Below are 26,360 nucleotides of genomic sequence, written 5' to 3'. Positions count from 1 at the left end.
CCCTTATTACAACCCCACAATATTCACCTATGTTCCAAAATAAACAAAGAAAGGTAAACATAAACATTCAGTCAGTCAGTCAGTTCAGTCGTTCAGTCGTGTCCGACTCTTCGTGACCCTATGGACCATGTCACGCCACGCTTTCCGGTCTCTCACCATCTTCCTAACATCACATAACTTCATCTGCAGTGCCTCGAGGATACCATCTAACCATCGCGTTCGCTGCCTACCCCTTCTCCGGCGACCCTCAACCTTTCCCGACATCAAATCTTTCTCCAGCGACTCCTCTCTTCTCATCAGATGACCAAAGTAGCTGAGCTTTAACTTTAGAATTTGACCCTCCAATGAGCAGTCAGGGTTTATGGTCGACAATATCGACTGATTTGATCTTCTGGCAGTCCAAGGAACTCTCAAGAGTCTTTGCCAGCACCACAATTCAAATACGTCAATTCTTCGGCGGTCAGCCTTTTTCACAGTCCAACTCTCGCATCCATACATCACAACTGGAAAGACCATAGCACGAGTTATACGGATCTTGGTTGGCAGACTAATGTCTCTGCTCTTTACTAGGTGGTCAAGGCTAACCATTGCTTTTTTTCCCAGAAGCAGGCGTCTCCTAATTTCATGGCTGCAGTCTCCTTCCGAGGTAATCTTGGAGCCCAAGAAGAGAAAATCTGTTACAGCTTCCACTTCTTGTCCATTGATGCTCCAGGACTTCATAGGGCAAGACGCCATGATCTTTGTCTTTTTAATGTTCAGTTTAAGCCCAAACTTCTCACTCTCTTCTTGTACGCGCATCAGAAGTCTCTTGAATTCCACTTCACTTTCTGCCATTAAAGTGGTATCATCCGCATATCTAAGGTTGTTGATACGTTTTCCAGCAATCTTCACTCCAGCTGAACATAAACATTACAAAGTTTAAACATTACATATTATTTAAAGCAGGCAATACGGCTTCAGACATACTTGTATGATTTCTAGCCGCGCTCAGCGCCACTATGATGTGGTCATGCCTTCAGGGATGACCTCGTAGTCAAGCTGTCCGATGCTTCGAAGGACTGTATGGGCCGAAGTACTACCGCAAAAACTTTTCACTTAATCCGCGGCGTGTTGGCATCCAAACCCACACTTGGTCTCCTGGCCTGTACTCTGAGTCATGTCAATGCAAGTTTTATCGTCGGCCGTTAGTACATTGCTGCTCTTTAATGCACAGCCGGGTGAGCCTTGAGGCTTCCTCTGCACGCTGAAGGTAGGCATAGATGTCCAGGTTGTCCTCGCTAGTTCTGTGCGGCAGCATTGCATCAAGCATCGTTGTGGGCTCCTGCCATACTCAAGGCTGAACAGGATCGGTCTGGTTGTCTCCTGGACAGCACTGTTATAAGCGAAGAGGACGTAGGGTAGAATGGTGTCCCATGTCTTGTTTTCGATGTCGACGGACATGGAATCATGTTCACAATTGTTTTGTTGAAATGCTCCTTAAGTCCATTTGCCTGCGGAGGGTATGCGGTTTTTCGTCAATGGCTTGTATGACAATATTTTATGGTAGCTTGCATCAACTTTGCCATAAATGTCGTTCCCCTGTCCATGATGAATACTTCTGAAGCACTGTGTTGCAAAAAAAATTGTTCGACAAAATCTTGGCGGCTTCTGCCATGGTAGCATTGGGCGGCGCTTTTGCTTCGGCGCGTTGTGTAATGTAGTTGGTGGCCGCGATTGTCGACTTGTTACTCATAGATGAAGTTGGAAAAGTTTCGAGGAGATCCATCCCAATATGTTTAAAGGACATGGTTATGGGCTTATATCGTGTTCAGTAGGTGTTCTGATCAGCGGTGTCTTGTGTTGCTGACACTCAAAGCACATCACATAATGGGCGACATCGGCAGATACTCGCGGCCATTAGTAACATTTCTGAATTCACTGCAAAATGCGTGCAATCCAAATGTCCTGCTGTCGGTTCATCGTGCAATGCATGAAGGGTTTCCTTCCTGAGGCTTTTAGGCACAAGAAGCTGCACGATGTCTTTGGAGCGAAATTCTTCACGAGGACATCATTGCTTAAGGCGAACGACAACTGATGCCTAAACACAGCAGGAGGGGAAGCGATCTTGCCTTCCAAGTATTCGGCTGGGTCTTTCAATTCAGGGTGTAATTGCTGCCTTTGTGCGATGCTGCTGGAGCTTACTGGTCCCACAATAAGTGTAGTCTTCTTTGGGGGAACGGCAGTGGGGGCTGGGAAATGCTTGTGGCCACACTTGTAGACCATAGTGACATCGAACTCATTAAGACGCAGGCTCCATCGAGCAAGACGGCGAGAGGTGTTTTTCAAATTGGCCAGCCAGTAGAGTGCTTGATGATCTCTTTCCACCTTGAATGGTTGACCAAATAGGTACGGGCAAAACTTTAAAATGGCCCAGATTATCGCAACACACTCGATCATTGAGTCCAAAACACGAAGGCCAGCACTTCCACCAGATGTCACATAGTTGTGACAAGGCTGTAGGCACAAAAGAGGAGATAAAGGTAATACAGTCGAACCCAAATAATTGAACCTGGATAATTCGAATTTTGGTTATATCGAACTCGCGAAATATCCCCTTGAAAATGCCGTGTAGAAGTGAAAGAAAGCTGCACTGTACATCTAACTCCAATTTCACCGGGTGTTCAATATATCGAACTCCACACCACACACTGGAAGGTACGCCTTCCCTGAAGACGATTGCATCACCCTCGGCCGTTTGCTGCATGACCTGTTCAAGCAATGCGCGGAAGGAATGAGAATAGTTCAACGACAGCTTGTCTAGAGCAGCGCCGCGCTCTTTCCCCAAAGAAGCGCATATCTGCGGTGATCGTTTGCCGCTTGCAAACCATGTGCGTGAAAATGCGGCCATCGTGTTTGAGAGAGGGCAAACAACGCGATAGAGCGAAGCGCAGGCATGTGCCTATTCTTCTGCCGAGCTTTATCTCTTCCCTTCTTTTTCCCGGTCTTCATTTGCAGCAGCACGCACTACGCATGCACCGACAAGTCAGCTCAGCCCTTGGCAGATAGTGCATCGGACTCTTTCTCCAGTGTGTGTTGTGAACCCTCTGTGCGCGGCAAGTAATGTGCGATGCGCGTTTTGTGTCGTGCTGAATGTGTGGCGCAGCGTAAGCTGGTGGCTGCGGACATTAAGGAGCAGCAGTTTTGTATTTTTTTTCCGAGAGTCGTCCATTGTTGTGGTCATACTGGATGTGCGGAGTAGCGTAAGCTATGGTGGCTGCGAACATTAACCCCTTAACCGCTTCGAATGAGCTGCGCTCGTCCTTGCCAAGCCGTCCCCAAACCGTTTTGGACGACTATAGCTCGCCCTCGCTGAATAGGTTCTTCCCTTCAGCGTTTCGGACGAGCAGCGCTTGTTTGTGGCTTAGATGGCATTTTGCTCGACAGATGGCAGCACTGACCTGATAATTTGTTTTTTTTTCTACCACATAAACGTCTTTTTCGTATGGCAACATGGGTTTTAAAAATAGCATCCGGTGGAGGCGACGCGTGCATTGCTGGCCCATCTTCTCGACGCTTTTCTTAGTCATCTTCTTCGAACGGTGGTGATTCAGACACAGTGTACATTGTTTCAGGGAGCGAGGACGACAGTGATGACTTTGTGCTGAGCAGTTCTTCCGTATTGTGAGAAATAATAAAGTTCAATACGCTAATTTGACTTCGTGTTTGCTTGAAAAATTTTTTAAAGATCAAATGCATGCTTTTTATTGCAATAATAACCGAAATCAGGAATAAAAAAAATAAGCAGTTTTGTTAAAAAACGTTGATATAACAAAACGGTGAAGGGGTTAAGAAGTGGCAGACTTTTATTTATATATCTTTTCGAGAATCTGCCATTCTTGTAGTGCTGAACGTGCCTAGTAGCGTAAGGTGTGATGGCTGCGGACGTAAAGTGGCAAATTTGCTTTTTTTTTAACGAGAGCCTGCACCCTTGTCGTCGTACTGAACATGCGGCGACTGCTGTGGCAGCTACAAACTTTAAGAAGCAGCATATTTTGTTTTTGCAAGCGTTTATCCTTGCATCTAGGAATCAATAAAACCACGGGGTCAGCTGCGATCATGACACTGGCTTTAGCAATGTTCGTTTGAAATGGCATTTGCAGCTATCATGCTTTCTAATGATTTTGTGGTAGTGGACTCCACCCTCCCCAAGCATGGCATGACAAATCGAACCTGGCTTGTGCAATCAAGCTATCACGGGCTCTCTGCCAAGTTTGTTCCCCGGCACCGCAGGAGCTACCATCAAAAGTAAAGTCAAAAGATAAACACGCCGTGACGTTATCGCTGCACAGCATCTTGGCACGCTGCCAATAAATTAGCTGTGGATGTGATGGCCGAAACGGAGGGACGTGCCACCGACTGACTTTTTTTTTTCCGGATTCTTGGTGGCAAAAGTGGACGGTGGGTTGATTATGTGCGTGGGTTGATTACGCAACAAATACGGTATCATATCTCATGATCGCAAGCAGCGTCTCAAGCCGATTTTTGTATATAAAACTATTTCGCGATCCCCTTTGAGTTCGATATAGTATCCTGGTTCGACTGTAGCACTGAAATCAACTTTATTGGGCTGATTTGTGCGCGCAAAAGAACTGAGCAACTCGGCAGCGGCGATAGCAGCAAATGTGCTCATCGGTCATCGAACAAAGTATGCCTGTTTCACTCGTCACCACTCGATTTAAAGGCCCACTGTCCACCCTCCGGTCTAAAATATTTTCTTCCCCGGTGACTGTGAGACTTTGCCCCCAGAACGCAAGGCCGCAAAATATTTTTGAAAAGAGTAACTAATAACACAGTTACAGCCACCCCAATCACCCGATTCTGTCGTGTTTCTTCCGTTCCCTCGCAAAGGTTTTTGACTCTCCTACCCGGTCGTAACTCCTTAAGACAAATTCCCCTTTCTCCTCCGCGTTTGGCAGGAGGTGGGGTGTGGCACTCCGCCTGCACGAGAAAAAAAAAATGGGCGAGGGAACGGGCACCTCTGGATTCAATCGGGCCGTGGCGAGGGAAAACCGCGCAGCGAGCGGTAGACACCCATCCTTCACCCTCAGACAGCGCGATCGACCAATGGACGTCGTTTTCAGGAAATACTTCATTGCTGCAGCGCGACGGGCCAGCGCAGGGAACGGGGAAACTGGCTTCCCGAAGGAGAGCATGAGAGAGCTTTGATTTGTATTTTCGTTGCTTCACGGCGCGCGTGTGACTGTAGCATTTTGCACAGGCTATCTCCAGTACCTGATCGAAACACTGGGCTCCTTCGTCTAAAAGGTCCTTCCCTGGATAGTGGCCCTTTAAAGGCAGCAAAGAAAGATTGAGATAAAATCACTAACGGTGACTAGCATACCCTGGAACATTCTCGCTACACACGCGTAACTGGAATATTTCGCGATACATCTCGAAGCATCTTCTTCAACAAAATAAAGCCGCATCTCGCACAACGAGCATGATCAAACAGAGTATTTAATTGATCCATGTGCTACAATCACACTGATAAAGCCACATGTCAGCGGCTGTTAAAAACAACAAAGTGATTTGAATTGTTTGCAGCAATATGCAGCTTGAACTACTAACAATTATTAGAGTGTGCATGAAAAATAACCAGAAAAGGATTATAACATTATGCAATAGTTAGCGACATAACTGCTTTAAATAATCTTTTTTTTCCGAGGACAGTTACAGAATAGAACAAACTTACCAGCGAGACTGTTACTCAGAATTCTGTACTAATGTTTGAAAAATGCATACAAATGTTATGAATGTTATGAATTTGAGTGTGCTTATATGCATGTATTTCACTTTCTTCCCATCCTGCTATGATCTGTACTAGATCGTAATATCTATGAATAAATAAATAAAAAAAAATTGAGTGAAGTCACCTCGCACATACTGAATGCAATATAGACAGCTAACTTGAATGCAAAGAAGGTGCTCAATTCAATCCAATTTGGGGACACCTAGATTCATGTGTAAACATTTGCGGATAGCTGTTTCAATTTTGTTGTCTTAAGATGGGGGAGCGAGTTTGGGTAAGAACGCATTATGCATTAGAATCGGAGTAGTCTTGCCATGAAGCTGAAATTCAGTTCTGAAAATTTTCGAGCAGCAGTTCGCGAAAAGTTATATAAAAGTAAAAGTGCAAATGCTATGTATACATGTGGCCGCTTTGTTTGGCTGTCCAAGACCACTGTTTCATTGTGGTGCCTATGGATGGCTGTACAATGCGTTCGAAATGCCACCATTCAATTTCCCCTCTATGTTCTTGTCTAGGGAAGGATCTAAGTTGGGAAGTTTTTGTGATGAAAAATATTTTTGGCAAGCTTCAGAACCTACGCTTATGCTGACGCAACAGTCATATAATAGTTCTATTTATGAGCAATGTTGACATGCTTGAGGCACCTATTGTAGCTGCATTTGTTTATATTTAGTAGATACTTCTACAATACGCTCTAGCAGGGCTCGTAATAGGAAATGCGACAAATAGAAATCAATTTGTTGGCGAGTTCATTCACTTAGTCTGTAAGCATCCGCTAGCTCTTATTAACTGAACACTCAAGAATTTCGGGAAGGATAATGGATAAAGCACTCAAGCTCTGCATTAATGGTGTGAAAATCCACTTTGTTATAGTTTCTCAGCAACTTGCATCATCTGAAATGGTGAGGAGAGAGTGGGGCATAGCAAGGTCAGTGGTCACATAAGCCTGGAAGAAAGTATCTTTTCAGGAGAGTTGGTTAACACAAAATTGAATATGTTGCCAGACATCTGGGCAACATGAGAGTTATGAGCTGAAGTAGCATGAACATAGAACACAAGTCAGTGAACATAGAACATATGGAAGAAGCAGGGGAATTGTCAAAAGGAGGCCAGTTCCATAAAATGGCTGGAAAATTGAAGTCGCCAGAAAGATAAAGAAGAGCGCTCAGGAACCTACGAACGGCCATTTTGACAGCGTTAGTCAAAATGTCACAGAAGGAAGGCTGAATGGCTGATAGCACAAACAGAGCATCTTTGTTATAAGTGAATGCTATGCAAAGGAATTCGAGTGAAGATCCATGAGAATGTTATAGAAAACCATTTCATCTGATGTGGCAATCAAAAACACTGCCTGCACTGATCAAACCTATGAATGTTGTAGTCCCTTTCACAAGCGAACAGGTCCTGTGTTCGAAATGCTGCTTTCTATTAGTGTGTATGTCTCTCTACCCTTCCCACTGTCATTCATCCTCTTATCCATTGGTTTCCAGGTAAGCGAAGTGCTTTCCTTTGTTGCAGGCTCTTGTTCCATGGCAGGGGTGCCTGCTCGGCGAAGGCAGTTGCCAACTGGCAATGGGGGTGGCTCATCATGCGGTGAGCCGGAGAGGAAACGTAAGCACCTCATTTTGCACATTTTCAAAAGAGCTTTATTGCAGTTGGTGCTTTTTAGCTTGTTATCCATCACATAAGCTGAGTAGAGCATAGTGTATTTCCATTTGAAATGGACTCGCTTAGGCAAAGGATGTGATTTTTATCGCAGCCTTGCATGCTTGACAGAATGCTTTGCTGTGAAAGATGCGGCCATGTTGGGCAGAAAAAGGCCTGTGCATCAGCCGCAGCATCATAACAGACGAAAGTTTCTTCATCTAAAGAGAGTTCCCCATTCTGGAAATGTAGGAGCACTGTCAATTGCACATTTTTAAAGCTTGCAAGCGTATTTAGGAATTGAAAAAAGAAACCAGGGCAATGCAACATTTGGGAAAAAAAAGAATTGGGTATTTTTGAACACTCTGAACCTTTGCACAGAAAATTATTGTTTAATAACGATGCAGAATTTCATTCCTATATTTAACAAAGAAATTGGGGGCTTTGTGATGAGATACATAAGGAGCCAGCAGCAACTGACACAAAGGAAGGAATGTGAAGTAATAATTAATCTTGGAGGTAATTGGTTACCAGGTAGGTGTTTGTAAAGGCTACCCTGCACTAAATCATACCCACCACTGTCCACTAGGTGATTGATAAATACAGAGTGTATAACCAGCTCTTATATATAGCCGTTGTAGAGTAGGGAGAAGCATTTGAATTATGGAACATAGTGCAAAGAAGACAAGGACACAGCCATTGCTCAAGGATGTACCATAAAAGTTTGTTGGGTCCCGAGTCACATGGGCATTAAAGGCAACGAGAGAGCAGACACATGTGCTGCTAAAGCCCGTGACAAGCCAATGAAGAGTATAGACATACCCTACAAAGACTGTATGAAACTCGTAAATCACAAACTAAAAGAAAAATGGCAGTCTTCCTGGAATAGTAAAGCGGATAACAAACTACACTTAGTAAAGCGCATTTTGGGAGAATGGATGTCGTGCCAGCATCAGGAACGTTTCATAGAAGTAATACTATGCCGCCTCCGCATTGGACACACACACCTGACACAATTTTCTGCTGACAAAAAGACAAACCTCAATGCAAAAAATGTGGAGAACAACTAACTATTAACCACAAGTCTTACTATCATGCACAGGTCTCGAAACACTAAAGAAAAAATATTTTACCCTATTTTACAAACAACACATTCCTTTTCACCCAAAACTGATTTTAGGCGAAGATGGACTTGTAGATTTGTCTTGTGTTTTCAGTTTTCTTAAAGAAGCAAATGTCTTATACAAACTGTAGAAGAAATTAAGTGTGTGGCAGTAAACAAATTAAGACCTCAAGCTTTCCAGATCATTGCATTAGCAGCTTATGCGGCATAAAATCCAACACAACCCGTTTCATAAAGGGAGACTTTCTAAACAAACTCTAGTTAGAACACATGCATTTTTCCCTTTTTTTCACTCACAAAAAATAGCCTTGCTCTTGGCGCATGATAGCCTTAGTAGCTTATGTGCCAAAAACAACTAAAGAAGGGAAACCCACATGAGCTTAAGTGTTCGTGCGTGTTTTCCTTCGTTTTTGTCCTTGTCTTCTTTGCGCTACATTCCCATAATGCAGATGTACCAACTCGCCCAATTTAGCATTCTTGTGAGAAAGCATTTGACTCAGTAGAAACTTTGGCATTCATGCAGACATTTCAGAACCAGTTTGTGATTGAGGCTTATGTAAATGTCTGGAAAATATCTAGTGGCTGCAAAATACCCATAGTTCTGCATAAGGGAAGTAATAAAATTCTTGTAGACAAGCGTCAGCCCGGTGACGTCAGTGAAGATGCGGCGGCGCTGGCGACAGCAGTGACTTTCGTGGTGTAGGCAAAAGCATCGGCCGTCTGCATTGGATGTACGGCGCTTGCTGCATTTTTGAGCACAATTCCCGATATTCCTGTAATGTAATGGGTAAATGTAACGTAATGGATGTAATGGATAAAGATTAGAGCGAGTGGCAGAGGCGTTGAGCGCGACAATTGTAGACCCTTCGGCGACGGATTGCCTTGGCAGCTATCGTGCGTTGCACTACTGCACTGAAACTTGATCAGTTCGTTTGCTACTATTAATTGTCATGATTGCTTTTTGGCCACCCGACGAATAACGCAATAACAAATGCCTGCAGCTTGTTCACGTTTTGGTGTATGTACTACCAGGCCATAAGAAGTTTAGACGTGATATTTCGTGCGCATATGATCTTAATCGAACGTAGCTAGGGAACTGCGCTGTGAGTTCTATTTATCTGTGGTACTACCCATGCATATTTTCGTACAGAAAAAGACGCTAAAGCTGCTGCGAAGGTAAGTGCAGTCGCCTTGGGCAGTCACTCCAGCGCAATATTGCCGAAACAGGCCAAGATTTGTGAAGTAGCTTTTCTCTGTTCTCACTTTCTCGAATTTCAACGAGTGACGCACTCTTCAACAATTGTACTAGAGATCGAATGAACATCTTTAGGATCCGGACAAAGTCAGGCAGCGCTATTTCTCAGAGTATTATATTTTATTTTTGAAAGTCATTGAGATCATAATGAACAAATTAACCACGTACAACCAGCTCTGATCGAGCGAGATATTTAATTGTGGTATATACGGTACATTAAGTTTAATGTCCCAAAGTGGAATTGGCTATGAGGGCTGAAAAATAAGCAGTCTAAGATGACTCGCATTTAAATAAAAATTTTCCCAATATATTAAAAAATGCTCAGCAGATCGCGCAAATTGCGCTGCAGTGTGATCGTGGACATCGTGGAGAACATTGCATTTGCGCTCCATAGCAAGAAAAAATAAAATAAAAAAGAAATAACAGCATTCTTTCGAGCCTTCATGTATATATTAGCATGTGAATGACCCTGACTACGTCTGTGCGATTAAACAGACGTCGACCATTTTTGTATCGAGCAGGATGAACGTACAAGTTGGCAGCGCTCCAACTAGGCGAACATTACAGAGCTAAAAGAATGAGTTCTTATTCAGTGAAATTTTATGACTTAAGTTGCTGGTACATTGAGCTAAAATAATGATTTTAGTTCAGTATGGTTGCCAGTAATATTGTTCTTTAGAGTGAAGTGCTTGGAGCAGCAGAAAACTTACTCATCAAAATAGTTGTCATATGAAAAACGCACTTCCACTTATTCATATCATCGTTCTTGCATGCGCTAACAATAGGACCGGAAGTTAGACAGTGTTCACTACAGTCCAGCCCACTTATAACGAACTTGATTGTCACGCGGCATTTGTTCATTGTATCCAAAGTTCGTATTAAGTGGACCACCTGTAATACGGGCAAAAAGAGCAAGCGAGATGAAAGTTGACTTTATTTTTGAAAAAAGTCCATGATGCATGTCTGCTTCTTCAAAGCTGATCGCATCACTGCCATTTCTAATTTTTCCAGCGCGGTAACATGTTCATCGCCAAGGCCTCTGCTGCACACGAGTTGCTTAAGCGACGCGATGTAACCGATCGCGGTTGAAGCGTTCGTAGCAACCGGCGGTAGAGCAGCATCTTGTCATCATCCTCGTCGGTCTCTGGGCAGTTAGGAAGGGTTCGCACTTCACTCATTATTACAGCGCAAAGACGGCACAGAACAAGAGGAGGACACAGCAGCGCTGTGTGTCCTCCTCTTGTTTTGTGCCGTCTTTGCGCTGTTATAATGAATGTATGTAACCAACTCTCCCAAAATGTTGTATTATTGTCGCACTTCACGCACAATAGCTTCGTCAGTGCATGGCTCCGCAATGTCGGCGTCGTCATCAGCAGAAACGAAATCGTCCCAGGCAACGTCAGGTCCGGCCAGCTGCGTGTCAACGACGCGTTGCCACAAGTCCTCGTGTGGCCGGCCTTTCGGTGGGTGATCTATGGCGTTCTCGATGCCTGGGCCCATAAAACCCGCCTTGCGGAAGCTATTTGCTATGCACTCCGCGGTGAGTTCCATCCACGCCGCTTTCAACATCTCCACGGCGGCAAGCAAGCTGATGCAAACTGGCATGGCAGCATCAATCACGATCAACAAGCGTTGGATGACGCGCCGCCGATGGCACACCTTGAACGCATGAATGATGCCCATATTCAGTGGCTGAATTTTGCGGGTTGCATTGGGAAGCAAAAAGAGCACTGTCACTGCACTCAAGGAAGGCTGCACATAGTGCGCCGCACAGTTATACAGCATGAGCAGGACCTTCCTGTTTTTTCGTGCCATGTTGCGAGCGAACTCGACAAGCTACTTGGCAAATAAGGCACGACTCATCCAGGCTTTTGTATTGTTCCTGTAGCGTATGGGCACATAGCTTCCAAAGCATCGCGGCTTACGTGACTTGCCAATGACAAAAGGCAGCCGCTGGTCACTGCCGTCCAAATTGACACACAGAAGAACGGTTATGCGCAACTTGCTGTTCTTCCCTCCTGCGCACTTGTCGCCTTTCAAGGCATGCGTTTTAGATGGCAACATCTTATGAAACAACGCAGTCTCGTTGGCATTGTAAACGTCCCGTGGAGCATAGCTCGTGATTGTTGGGAGGTTTTCGGAAAGCCACGCATCGACGTCCTCGTTGTACACAGACGCGGCTTCGCCGACGACCGCCTTGAAAACAATTCCGTGGCGAGCCTTAAACCGGTGGAGCCATCCATTCCCTGGGCTGAAATCGGGAAAGTCCAAAAGGAAGACGAAGTCTGTAGCCTTGGAGAGCATCAGCGGTCCACTGATCGGAACGTTGCGAGACCGGGGGTCAGCGAGCCACTTCAGCAGTGCGTCCTCAACGTCCGCGTAGGTCGCCTTCCGAAGGCGCTATCTAGTCGTTGGGTCGGCATTCATGCTAGCACCAAGAATCTTTTCCTTGCCCTGAGCAGTGATTGAAATGGTCGATTTCGACAGTCCGTACTTCTTGACCAGTTCACAGTTTTTGCACCTTGAGCAAGTTCATTAACAATGGCCATCTCCGTTGCGATGTTGACAGCTTTCCTTTTAGCACCTGAAGAGGTCTGCATACAGTCCTCCATCACACCAGGCGCAAGTCAAGCCCTTGGGCTCGCGCGTTGAGGCAGCCTTCAACTCCCCGATCTGGGAAAGGTATGGATGCGGCAACGTTGTCAACGCAGTGCCATCGCACAGAAAGAATCGACGGCGCAATGCCTTCAGCGCGGGGTGGCAACGGAGCAACAAATGGAGAACCGGTTTGAGCCGGTAGCGCAGGCGCCTGACTTTCCGGATTGGCCGACGCAGATCACGTGTATGCATCACAGCGACGCAAGCGGCGCCACTTTCTCTTTCGTCATCGCGTGCGCGCCCTTTTTTGTTTTCATTTTTCAACGCGCGCTTTTTCTTTCTTTACTTTAGTTTACCCGCAAAGGAGCGCCGGGGGACGCTTTGTGCACTCTGTGTTCGCGTCGTGTAGGGGAACACAAAGTGCGCGAAATTCGCCTGCCGTGGGTTCGCAGTCGAGCGAAACTGCGCCAAACACCGCCGGCTCTGTCAGCTATGAGGGCCCGACAGCTTCGCGTTCTCTCTAACCGAGTGTTGAGGCCACAACAGTTTGTTCTATGTGAGACACTATGCCATTGCCCCAATATACATTGCCACCTAGCGTTGCCAGGTGGCGCATGACTGAGGTGTGAAAGGAGGACGAAGTTGAAGAGGACGACAAAGTGTCGCTTGCACGTTTGCGTCTGTGCTGCTGTGTTCTTGTGTCTGGGCTACCCCCTGCTATCATTGGTATCCTTAGTCACCGTGTACGTGACATTCTGGTGGAGCTGCTGGGAAAAACGATCGCCTATGCAAGAATCTCCATCTACAAGACGTCGCGCCAGCCCTGTACCATTGGACACCCCCGTGCATCACTCCAGTCGACGGCTCCAGGGACTGTCTCCGGAGTTTCAGCCATCACCCGCCGCCATGACATCTAGTGCTCCTGCGCAGCAGGTGACGGGCGTCGCACCGGCCTGTAACTACACCTTGCAGGCCCCTCGGGTACCGAAGACTTTCCATGGGGACCTCTTTGAGGATGTGGAGGACTGGTTCCTTCAGTTTGAACGTGTCGCTGCATTCAACCAGTGGGACGATGCTGCCAAACTAAGGAATGTCTACTTCAGCCTTGAGGACGGCGCCCGTATCTGGTTCGAGAACCGAGAGCAAGCATTAACTTCGTGGCGGGAATTCCGTCGTCAACTGCTCGAGGCTTACACTAGCGCAGATCGTCGCGAGCATGCAGAACGTGCCATTCACTCTCGCATCCAAAGGCCGAATGAGAGTGTCCAAGCATACGTCGAGGACATGACGCGCCTCTTCAGGCGAGCCGATCCCGCCATGTCCGAGGACAAAAAGGTCAGGCACTTGATGCAGGGTTTAAAAGAGCAGATGTTCGCAGGCCTTGTGCGAAACCCACCGTCGACTGTAAACGGATTCCTTGCGGAGGCCACCACAATGGAAAAGGTGCTACACCAACGTGCCGTGGCTTATGACCGACCTTTTCATACAAGCACAATCGCGGAATCATTTGCATCTTCAGAGCGGCATCCCGATGCATTGCCCGAACTGATTCGCAGCGTCGTGCGCGAAGAACTAAGCAAGTTCTGGAGCCCTCTGCAGCAATCGCCATCTTCCGTTTCTGCTATAGTGCGGGAGGAGGTGCGGCAGGCACTCAAGAGCCCTCTTTCGCCTGTAGTTCCGAGCCCGCCATTGCTGTCGGGGGCCGACAATCGTCCCATATATGCGGAAGTTCTGCAGAGTCAGGCTCCCCCTTCACCACCGCCCATTCTCGCGTCACCTACAGTTCCGCTGCCCTCGGTGCAGCCAGTGCAGAACTTCGACAATCGTCCGCTGCCCCGACGCAAAGCCGACATTTGGCGCACGCCTGACCGCCGTCCGCTTTGCTTCCACTGCGGTGAACCAGGACATCTCTACCGGGATTGTCCGTATCGACGCCTCGGTCTCCACGGCTTCCGCATCGACTCACCTCCTCCCCGGTTTGGTCAACGACCCCGAGTTATTGAGGAGTACCTGGCGGAGCAGCGTTCTTCATCTCGTTCGCAGTGTCAGCCCCGCTCCCTTTCGCCAAGGCGCTCCTCCTCGTTCACTCACGGTTCCTCGCGAGAGGACCAAGGCCGCTCGTCTAGCCCTGGTCGGGAAAACTGAAAACAGCGACCTTCGGGGGCGAGGCCGCTGGTAGTCGCTGCGTTGAAGACCTCCCGTCGTCGCCGCTTCGATCCGACCGCGAGCTGCTGGTACCGTCACCTAGGGAAGCAAAAAGCGTTTCTCTGGACATTCCGGTTATTTTAGACGGTCGCACTACGGTCAATGCATTAGTGGACACCGGTGCCGATTATTCAATTTTGAGTGGTCGCATGGCGACTGTTTTGAGGAAGGTGCTCACTGCTTGGCCAGGTGTGTACCTTCGAACCGCCGGCGGTCATATAGTTACTCCAAAGGGGATGTGCACGGCTCGCATTCAGATTAACGGACGTACGTTCGTCGTTAGTTGCGTTGTTTTAAGTGACTGCTCCCGTGACCTTATCCTCGGCATTGACTTTCTGCGGGAGTACGGAGCAGTTATCGACCTGCGAAATAGACTCGTCATGTTTTCGATGGGACAATCTACCGAACAAGATAGTAGCAGTCCTTGCAATACCGCACTTCGTGTTTCCGCTGAGAGCGTCTCGCTGCTGCCGCGAATCAGTGCTCTTGTGGAAGTTACCTGTGACGATTTCCGTACCGGTGATGCTGTAGCAGAGGCGAACCATACACTCCTGCTTGCTCATGGCATTTGTGCTCTCCGAAGTTTATTGTCGTTTCACAATGGCCGGGCTTTAGAGCAACTGCTGCTAGACTTCAAGCACTGCTTTGCTTCTTCCTCGAAGGTTCGTCAAACGCCCATCACACAGCATCGCATCATTACTTATGACGACGCTCGCCCAATACGACAGCAGCCTTATCGTGTGTCTGCCAAAGAACGAGAAGTGATCCAGACGCAAGTTCAGGAGATGCTGGATGATGGTGTTGTGCAGCCTTCACAAAGTCCGTGGTCTTCACCAGTAGTCCTTGTCAAAAAGAAAGACGGCACTCTTCGATTTTGCGTCGACTATAGGAAATTGAATAATGTGACAAAGAAAGATGTATACCCGTTGCCGCGCATCGATGACTCACTGGACAGATTGCGACGTGCGAAGTATTTTTCATCTATTGATTTAAAAAGCGGCTATTGGCAAATCGAAGTAGACGAAAGAGACCGAGAAAAAATCGCATTTGTCACTCCAGATGGCCTATATGAATTCAAAGTACTCCCATTTGGATTGTGCTCTGCCCCAGCTACATTCCAAAGGATGATGGACACCGTCCTCACTGGCCTCAAGTGGCAGATCTGTCTTGTGTACTTGGACGATGTAGTTGTTTTTTCCGAAACATTTGATCAACACCTCGAACGCCTTCGAGCTGTCCTGGAAGCCCTCCGTTCTGCTGATCTCACGCTGAAGCCCCAGAAATGCCACTTCGGGTATACAGAACTCAAGTTCCTCGGCCATGTTGTAAGCGCTGATGGGGTGCGCCCGGATCCCGATAAGACTGCTGCCGTCGCACGATTTCCCGTTCCAGCTAATAAGAAGGCTGTTCAGCGCTTCCTCGGCCTGTGCGCATATTATTGGCGTTTCATTGCGGACTTTTCTCAGATCGCAGAACCTCTGACGCGCCTTACAAGGAAGGACACCTCCTTTGTGTGGAACTCTGAGCAGCAGATGGCCTTCTCTTTGCTTCGTGAGCGCCTTCAAACATCCCCTGTTCTGGCGCACTTCGATGAAGCGGCTGACACTGAGGTACACACTGACGCCAGTAGTATCGGTCTTGGCACGGTCCTTGTTGAGCATCAAGATGGGTTTGAGCGAGTAATAGCCTATGCTAGCCGCACTCTCTCTCGTGCCGAAATGAACTATTCCACCTCAGAAAAGGAATGCCTGGCGGTCGTATGGGCTACTATGAAGTTTCGTCCCTGTCTTTACGGCCGGCCATTTAAAGTCGTCACCGACCATCATTGTTTGTGCTGGCTGGCAAATCTGCGAGACCCATCTGGACGACTTGCACGCTGGAGTTTACGGCTTCAGGAGTTTGACATAACCATTGTTTACAAGTCCGGCCGCAAACACGAAGATGCCGACACGCTGTCACGAGCACCCGTTGACACTGGCGATACTACAGCCGATGACGATAGCGGTTTTCTAGGAGCACTCAGCGCATCTGAGCTCAGGGATCGACAAAGAGCTGATCCAGACATCCTTCCACTCATCGATTATCTGGAAGGGCGTGATACAATTCTGCCTCGACACCTATCTCGGCACCTTGGTTCCTTCTGCATACGGCAAGGCGTCTTGTATAAAAGAAACTCCCAGAGCCAAGACAGAACTTACCTTCTGGTAGTGCCATGCGAGCTCCGTGAGGATATTCTCCTTGCCATGATGAACCAACGTCTGGTCATTTGGGTTGCTCACGGACTCTTGCTCGAGTGCGCAACATGTATTACTGGCCAGGACTTTCCGCAGCAGTGAAACGCTATGTACGAAGCTGCCGCGAATGCCAGCGCCGTAAAACACCGCCCCAGAAGCCTGCCGGATTTCTCAAGCCCGTTAAAGTACCCTGCATTCCGTTCGACCAAATTGGAATGGATCTCCTTGGCCCTTTCCCTTTGTCGCAGGCCGGAAACAAATGGATAGTAGTCGCTGCTTACTACCTGACTCGATACGCTGAGACAAAGGCAATCCCTCATGCCACAGCTTCCGAAGTAGCAGAGTTTTTCATGCACAACATAGTCTTGCGGCATGGTGCCCCTTCCTACGTCATTACCGACAGAGGGACAGCTTTCACTTCACAGCTGATCGACCGCATATTTGAGCTGAGTTGCAAGACCCATCGCAAAACCACAGCGTACCATCCACAAAGCAATGGCCTTACAGAAAGATTGAATAAGACGATTGCGGACATGTTGGCAATGTACGTCGATGTGCAGCACAAGACCTGGGACGAGGTGCTGCCGTACGTTACATTTGCGTATACAGTAAAAGCTCGTTAATTCGAACTTCAAGGGACCGGGAAAAAAGTTCGAATTATCTGATGTTCGAATTATCGAATGGCCTGGAGAAAACTGACCAAAACCGTTTGTACTACAATAAATGTACCGTATTTAGTCGCGTAACGAACTTGCTCGCATAATGAACCCACCCAGCCCTGATTTGTGCCTACGAATCTGAAAAAAAAAAATAATAATAAAGGCGTCAGTCGTTAGCGCGTCCCTCTGTTTCGCGCCTTCACGGTCCACAACACATTTCTTGGCAGTGCGTCAAGATGCTGCGCGGTGATAACGGCGTGTTTATCTTTTGAATTTAGCTCGGGCAGGGGGGAGGAAAGCGAACTTGGCAAAGTGCCAGCGCTTATCCAGTTGTGCAAGCCTCCTTTTCAGTACGTTCGCTTTATCATGCTATGAGCGACTTGGGCGGGTGGCACCGTCTACTGCCACTCCAATCATCGGAGCGAACGGTGCTAAAAGCCGGCGTCATGATCGCGGCTGACTCGTGTGCTTCCGTTGACGACTGGTGGGTGGAAGGATGGATGGCTATCGCAAAAAAAAAAAAAAAAGTTTAACCCATAGTGCCAGTCCCAGATTATAGCCTTTTATGGGCATTGGCTGGGACCGCGCCGACAGTACTTATCCCTATTTCCAAATTAACAGGGTTGGAATTAACGAGTATTTGGTTGCGAGCTCCGGAGGTTGCGCAGAAGAGAGAGCAGGCAGCCGCCGCCGCGCGGCCATGCACTGACCTTGCCGCGGCCGCGTCCCCTCCCTTCAACGCCGCCGGCCGCCACGCCGGTCATGGCGCCATTTAAGTTTTACCCACTCTTCCATGGTTTTACCTGGTTCCTTATTCTGTCCCCGTTTCGGACGTGCGCAGCCTCTAATTATGCCTACCGATCGCGGAGGTGTTTCTTTACTTTTTTTTTTGGCCGCGTGATGTGCGCCAAGCCTTCCAGACGCGGCGGCGCATAGTTCGAATTATCCGTAGCGGAACCGACTCGCGTTCGAATTAACGGGCTTTTTTATACACAGATCTCTATGGAGCTTGGCCGGACCAAGTAGTATAGTTCGAATTATCCGAAAATTCGAATTATCGAGGTTTTAATTAACGAGCTTTCACTGTAATACAGCCTTGCAAAAGACAACGCGCTTGACACCATTTCGACTTGTTTACGGACGCGAAGTTCAGAGCATGCTCGATTCCATGCTCCCGTGCCCAGATGATGACCAGCTATCCTCAGATGCCCAGCAATATGCCATCCGCACTGAGGAAGCCCGCCAGCTCGCCCGTGTGCACATTGGGCAGCAGCACACCACTGACGCGCACCGTTACAACCTCCGGCACCGCCAGGTTGACTACAAGCCTGGAGACCAAGTCTGGGTATGGACACCAGTTCGCCGTCCAGGCTTGTCAGAGAAACTCCTTTCCCGCTACTTCGGGCCGTACAAAGTGTTGCGCCGTGTGAGTGACCTCAGTTATGAAGTTATCCCAGACGGTGCCACACAACCAAAACGTTGAAAGCACAGCTCGGACATTGTGCACATTGTGCGACTGAAGCCGTACTACCACCGATAGCGTATGGCCACCCGCTGTGACCACTCTCTTGCTTTTCACACCATTTTTACCGGCCCTTCTCATTTTTTTTTCGGAGGGAGGGGGTAATGCCACCTAGCGTTGCCAGGTGGCGCATGACTGAGGTGTGAAAGGAGGACGAAGTTGAAGAGGACGACAAAGTGTCGCTTGCACGTTTGCGTCTGTGCTGCTGTGTTTTTGTGTCTGGGCTACCCCCTGCTACCATTGGTATCCTTAGTCACCGTACACGGTGACAATATTTTGACGGTAGCACCGCCCTCGTTCGTTCTAAGCGAGCGTTCGTTATATTTGCGGCTGTTATAAGTGGGCTGGACTGTATATATTAGTTTTTCTTATACATTGTGATTTATCGTTTTCATTTAATTTAATCAGTCACTATAGTCCAACATTGCTACAGTCGCCTACCGTAGCCGCGCACTGTTGAGGCCACGAAGAAGGAAGCCAATGCAGCGCTCTTCGCCAGGTAATTCCAGCAGTAATAAGCTAGTAAAGGGCTGAACTACTCTCCAGGCATAGAACAAACTACTTCTACGCATAAGCAAGGCTTATGCTTCAGAATATTTGCACGCGCGAACTGGTTTCGAAGACAGCGTCGCTTGGCGCAGTGTAGGCGCGATGCGTCTTTGCCTACACTCCTTGTCGCTGGCGATTGCAGTGCCACCTTTGTTTACAAGCATGATGCTTGCCTATAAGGAAAGGTGTGTGCAAGGAGACACCATCTTCCACTCCTGTTCACCTTATATTTACACTGTACCATTTCCTGGATTGGGAGTGGTTAGGGTAAGTGTTGATGAAGAGCAACTCAATAATTTTATTACAATGCCTTGGTAAATAACTCGAGATGCCAACTGCATATGGTGATCAATGACCTAGACAGGCAAAGGTCTAATATTGAACATGCAGAAAACTAAAGCAGTGCTCAATCCTCGGATGAAAACAGCAGTTTATTATAAGTGGTGAGTCTGATTTCACATACTGTGCCATCTGGTACAACTATGAAGCAGCCTATTACCTAATCAATGTGGGGATGGTCTTCACTGTCTGCCAGATGGTGCAGTCTCAAATTTTGGTCTCTTTGATGCATGTTATGTGCAGCTTAATTTCTTGATGTACCAGTTGCCTGAGGTTGTCATGCTGAAACTTGATTAAGGTCTTCTGTACTTGTATATTATACACTTTTGCAGTGAGGGCTCCCTGTGTATCTCCACATTGTCCGCTGGGCTGCTGTGTGTACACGTTGCTAGCACTGTGGATGCGGCAGCCAAACTGGTTTTCAACAGCCCAGTGAGGAAGTGTTTTGGCATCCTCCTTGCCCAATGCAAAGGTTAAACAGTATGTGTCAGAAAGATAAAAATGTTTCATGGTCACCCATTGTGCCTCACTACTGTCGTGAAAAGGGAGGAGATGCATATTTCAGCAGAGAAAGCTCAGCTGGGGGTTGTACAGGTATCTGCTGGAACTAAGTGGAAGTTGTCCATCTCATATCAAGAAATAGTCCTGGGAATGATTTATGCTTCCATATCCAGCTAGAAAGAGATGGTGTTCCAATTGAGATTGAATTATTTCAACCTTATTCTATCTAGAAATGGGAACATGTTTCATTTTCTCCTCTGCTTTGTCGTTAGGTTAGCAGGGTGCCAAACTTTGTTATTCTTGTGCAGGTGCCAGAAATGTTGAGGTCAACTTGGGCCATCTCAAGCCATTTGATCACGGTATGTCGAGTGCTGTTGTTCTGTTCTGGAAAATGTTTGCTAACATTATAAATTAGTTTTGTTGCTATGCTAATTTACCGCACTGTCACGCCTGCGTTACAGATATAGTTGAACCCAGATATATTGAACTTGAAGGGGATCGTGAAATAGTTTGATATATCGATAATTCGATGTACAGAAATCAACTTGAGATGCCGCTTGTGATCATGAAAAATGATACTGTATTTGTCGCATAATCAACCCACTCGCCTAATGAACCCACCATCTACTTCTGTCGCCGAGAATCCGGAAAAAAAAAGTCAGTCACATCCACAGCTAATTTATTGGCAGTGCGCTAAGATGTTGCGCAGCGATAATGTCATGGCGTGTTTATCTTTTGACTGTACTTTTGATGTTAGCTCCTGCGGTGCTGTGGAGCAAACTTGGCAGAGAGCCCGTGATAGCTTGATTGCACGAGCCTGGTTCGATTTGTCACGCCGCGCTTGGGGAGGGTTGAGTCCACTGCTACAAAATCATTGGAAACCGTGATAGCTGCAAATGCCATTTGAAGCGAGCAATGCTAAAAGCCGGTGTCATGATTGCAGCTGACTGCATGCTTTCGTTGATTCATAGATGCAGGGATGGACGACTCTTGCAAAAAAAGAAAGAATCTGTCGCTTCTTAACGTCCGCAGCTGCCATAGCTTACGCTATGCCGCGCGTTCAGCATGACGACAAGAATAGTCGATTCTTGCAAAAAAAAAAAATATCTGCCGCTTCTTAACGTTCGCCGCCATAGTTTACACTACGCCACTAATTCAGCATGCTAACACAAGGCGCTCATCTCATGTAACTGCCACGTACAAAGTGTTTACAACACATACTGGAGAAAGCGCCCAATGTTGTCTGCCACGGGTTGAGCTGGCCTGGCGTATGCGTAGTGCATGATGTTGTCAATGAAGGCCAGGAAAGAAAGGAAGAGGAGTAAGAAAGCTCGGCAGAATGGGCATACCCTTGTGCTTCGCTCTGTCGCATTGTTCTCACTCTCCTGAACACAACGGTTGCATTGCCTGCATCTGCTCCATACCGGCTGTTGCCAAACCAGTTCCCTCTCGTTCCTTCATGCACATGGCTTGCAAACGTCACATGCTGGCGCATGACAAACGATCACCGCAGATGCACGTGCCTTTTGGGGAAACGGCACGGCGCTGCTCTACACAAGCTGTTGCTGAGCTGTTCCCTGTTTCTTCCGCGCGGGGCTTGAGAACATCACAGGGCAAACAGCCGGGGGTCATGCGATCGTCCTTGTGGAAGGTGCACCTTCCAGTGCATAGTGTGGAGTTTGATATATCAAACGACCGGTGAAATTGGAGTTCAGTATACGACCCAGCTTTTCTATACAGTGTAAGCTCGTTAATTTGAACCTCGTTAGTTCGAACCGCACTGCTTGGTCTGGCCAAGCTTCATAGAGATCTGTGTACAAAAAAGCCTGTTAATTCGAACAAGACTCGGTTCCCCTATGGATAATCTGAACTACGTGCCGCCGCGTTGGGCGGCTTGGCAAACAGCACGTGGCAAAAATAATTCCTCTGCAAAAAACTGACATAGATGCTGCGCACGTCCAAAACGGGGACAGAAAATGAAAGCATGTGAAACCATGAGAGTGGGTAAAGCCAGCCACCGCGCCATGACCGGCGCGGTGGCTGGCGGCGCCGGAGGGTAGGGGCTGGCAGCCGCAGCTACCTGCTCTCTTCCATGCAACCTCTGAAACTCGCAACTAAATGCTCTTTAATTCGAACCTTGTTATTTCGGAAATACGGATAAGCACTGTCGGCGCGGTCGCAGCCAACGCCCATGAAAAGCTATGACGTCGGACGGGCACGTGCTAAAGGTTACACCGGAAAAACATTTTTTCCATCAGCCGTCAAAGACTGCGTGCGGTCAGCCACAATCATGACGCCGGCTTCAAAAGGCATCTGCTGCTATTGCGCGTTCCAGTAATTGAGTGGCAGTAGATGGCGCCCGCCCCAATTGCCCATTGCATGAAAAGCGAACGTACTGAAGACGAAGCTTGCACAACAGGACAAGCGCTGGCACTCAGCCAAGTCTGCTCCCTCCCCTGCTAGACGTAACATGAAAAGATAAACACACTGTGATCGCTCTGCAGCACCTTAAAGCACTGCCAAGAAATGCGTTATGGACTGTGATGGCATGAAATAGGGTGTGTCGATGCGCACGTGCTCCTAGCGTGAAACGGAGGGACGCGCTAACTACAGTCGCCTTTTTTTTTCGAATTCCCTGGCAAAGATTAGAGGTAGGTGAGTTCATTAATTGAGCCGGTTCATTTCGCGAGTAAATACGTTAAATTTACCGTATTGCAAGTGGTTCTGAGTTCTTTCGAGGTCATTTGATATTTCGAACATCGGATAATTTGACCTTTTTTACCCTGTCCCGTGAAGTTGGAATTAACAAGCTTATACTGTACTTATACATGGGATTTTCAAGGGGATATTTTATAAGTTCGATATAACCCAAATTCAAATTATCCGGGTTCGACTAGCTGCAGGGATGTGATAGTGCTGTTGCATCAAGTATGTTGCATGTTTTCTTCTTTTGAACGCTTTTAAAATGTTAAAATATCTCGTAGACTACAAAGTAGAGTTTGGCCAAATGTCCACATGTAATTAAAGTTGTTTTTTGTAACAGTGCTCTGATTGCTCAACATGGTGTTTGTCACCCAAAAATTGTGAAAAAAAAACACTTTTTAGAAAATGTGAGTTTTGTAATAAGTAGCTCTTTATCTACCTATCTGTTACGGTTTTCTTCTCTAGGATCGGTATTTTAGTCATTGCCAATTTACATAATCAGAGTCGCCCGAACAACTATTTTCCACGAGGCATAGATCCCGCTTCGTGCGTAGCACCAGAGCCATCTTGTTCTCATTTGAAAGCACGACCTTTCCTATAAACTTCCGACCTGCCCATGCCAACGCTCCCCCAACATAAGATTTGCATTTGCTTGTTTAATTTTTTTAGTTTGGCAAACTGCCGCCGCATGCTGTGGCTCTACAACCACAACGCTTCGCTCTCCGCCGCGGTCTTCGCGTCGTCCGCTTGCTGCATGCGGAAGATGCTTGGCTTTGTGACATTCGGAGGAGATCATGTGTCAGTGAATGCGCAGTCAATAACAGCATTAGAGTACGACAGCAGTAATACCGTTTCCCGCAATTGTATACCGTTGTGCTCTTTTCTGCAAGTGAGCAGGTGGCTGTCAAGGATCACGACTGTGATATCGTTCCGCGAGACGTGCCCAAATTCGCCAGAAATAGTTGAAAACGGTGTCTGTATATGTCACTAGCTTGGTCTTATGTGCACTTTGGTATGGCATGCAGTCACCAATTGCATTTCCTGGAGGCCAGAGCTAATCAGGCAGCTTCTCAGCTTTTTCTCTCAGCCTCCCCTTCATAACAAAAATTAAAGGAACAACTGTTGTTATACGTACAGTCAACGACTGATTTTTCGGACCCTCTAGGGAACGCAAAAACGTCCGAAAATTCAGGCAGTTCGAAAAAATGAATGCATGACAAAGGCGTACCATTTTACAAATATTTCTTGGATCAAAACAGTCAAGGACGAGGTATTAGGCTTCTGAAACACCAAAGCATGAAAATCGCCGTTCAAAAACTCCATGCAGCCGACAGCCTGTTTATTATGCATGTGTTGTCACGGCAGCCGGCGTTATTGCTGCAGTGTCTTAAAGAACTTGTCGATCCTTGTTTGGACGGCGTCCCACTTGCATGCGATTATATTCGCCTCCATCTGAGCAAGAGTCATGTCAGCGCTGTACACCGATGAAAGTGTGAGCAATGCTCGCGTCAACTCTGTGCTCGTAGGCGGCGCAGACGTTGGCTCCTCATTCTCAACATCGGAGTCTTCCGAATCCTCCACAACCTGACGGACTACCACCTCATCTAGTCCGTCAGGTTGTGGAGGATTCAGAAGACTCCGATGTTGAGAATGAGGAGCCAACGTCTGCGCCGCCTACGAGCACAGAGTTGACGCGAGCATTGCTCACACTTTCATCGGTGTACAGCGCTGACATGACATGAATAGTTTGCTGTCAGCAAACTGTTCAAAAGTTATTTCCGTCGGTATGGAAATCCCAGCAGAGCGGAGGTCGTTGATCGCATCGTCCATGGGCGGTCACATGTCAATCACGTTCTCACATTCAGCCAAGTCTGCTGCCTCTGTGGTGAGTGCGAAGCCCACGTGGCGAAACCCACGTCAGCCTGCGATCGTCCGCTCGTTACTTGTTTAATAATGGCGGCTTTCTCCTCCATCGTTAACCGACGGTACTGTTTTCCGTGCTTCGATGCCATCGGCGAGGACGGAGTGGGAGCCGTCACGGGCAAGCAAAATCCTCTTGTTGCGAAGTGTCGAAGCACCTAGGCCTAGCGTCGCAGAGCACACTTGACACAATACGTAGCATGTAGTAAAACCATACACCAGCTTAGCGAAAAGCCATGTGGTCTGCGATGAGTCTACGTAACGAAAAGGCGAAACGATCGCGGCGTCGACGGCGCTTCCGGAAACTTCCGAAGTGGCGCTGGTGAACATAGCCAGAGTAGCCAGACCAAATCGGTGTGTGACGGCTAGGTACGGCTAGTTGTTTAAAGTGGTGACATGGTACTCAGACTGGGAGATAGCCAAAATGGTGGCATTGTATGACGCAGTTGCGGTTTCAGACCTTGCGTCGCATCAAAAAGTTCGAAAAATTGAATGGCAGGGGGTTCGAGCGTCCGAAATTTTAGATGCTCTAATACATTGATTCTATAGGGCTCGTGGAGGTGCCGCGAAGACGTCCGGAATATCGGGCATGTCTGAAAGTTTGGTCATCCGAAAATTCTGTCGTTGACTGTGCTAGTCCTTTTCACGAATTTGTCAAATCCATGGTCACTATTTTGTTTGTATTGGAGCATATGGCTGATTTCATTCTGCCAGAGGAAGTGCAGAATTGATGTCTTTAGTTGCTTCAGACTCGGTAAATTGCTTAGTGCTAGGGAATTGGAATTCAATATAAACTCAATTGGGTTCAGTGCACTTTTAATTGGAATATAATGATTGGATTTGTCCACTGAGCATTTCACTTTGAGGGCAATGCATTAATTCTGCAGCAAAATTTCGTTCCTGAATTTCATGCTACATGCAGAGGTATGTGCGATGTTAAAATGGAGTTCATAAGTGTTCATCTAGATTAACCATGTAGGTAATTAATATAATATTGCTCAGCGCGCCCGAGCCGCAGAAAGATGCCGGTCACGTTTGGTTCTGAACTGTGAGGTGCATTCACGGCAAGAATTTGGGAAAAAGAGTAAAGATTGATGTTTAATCACCTCAAGTGATTCCCTGCCTCGATTGTGTGCACTCAGATCGACGAAAGTTGTGCACCGAACGATCGAGCGTACGAGCCTGAAGTAAGCCTAGCGTGTTCCCCAGCACGGAAGACTGCTACTGCCAGTGGTCGCACCCGCCACGACACAGTGATTTTGCAGATTGTAGATGGGCAGAAAGACAAGCTGAAAACAGAGAAAGCTTGAACTAGCAGCA

The 26,360-nt window shown here is 47.4% G+C and overlaps 1 protein-coding gene across 1 annotated transcript in view; it reads left to right on the top strand.

The window, feature by feature from the left end:
• Positions 1-26,360, top strand: part of LOC146188252 (uncharacterized) — a 228,692-nt gene that overhangs the window by 11,624 nt on the left and 190,708 nt on the right. The window contains exons 2-3 of the mRNA XM_084603705.1: positions 7,307-7,399; positions 20,726-20,776. Coding sequence (XP_084459831.1) covers positions 7,318-7,399; positions 20,726-20,776 — 133 coding nt within the window. The 5' untranslated portion in view covers positions 7,307-7,317. The remainder of the gene's footprint in view (positions 1-7,306; positions 7,400-20,725; positions 20,777-26,360) is intronic.

The sequence above is a fragment of the Amblyomma maculatum genome, chromosome 5, assembly GCF_055883805.1.
Source record: "Amblyomma maculatum isolate TAMU_Amacu chromosome 5, ASM5588380v1, whole genome shotgun sequence".
NCBI lineage: Eukaryota > Metazoa > Arthropoda > Arachnida > Ixodida > Ixodidae > Amblyomma > Amblyomma maculatum.
Note: the sequence above shows the minus strand (reverse complement) of the source record. Positions and strands in the feature narration are given on the sequence as shown.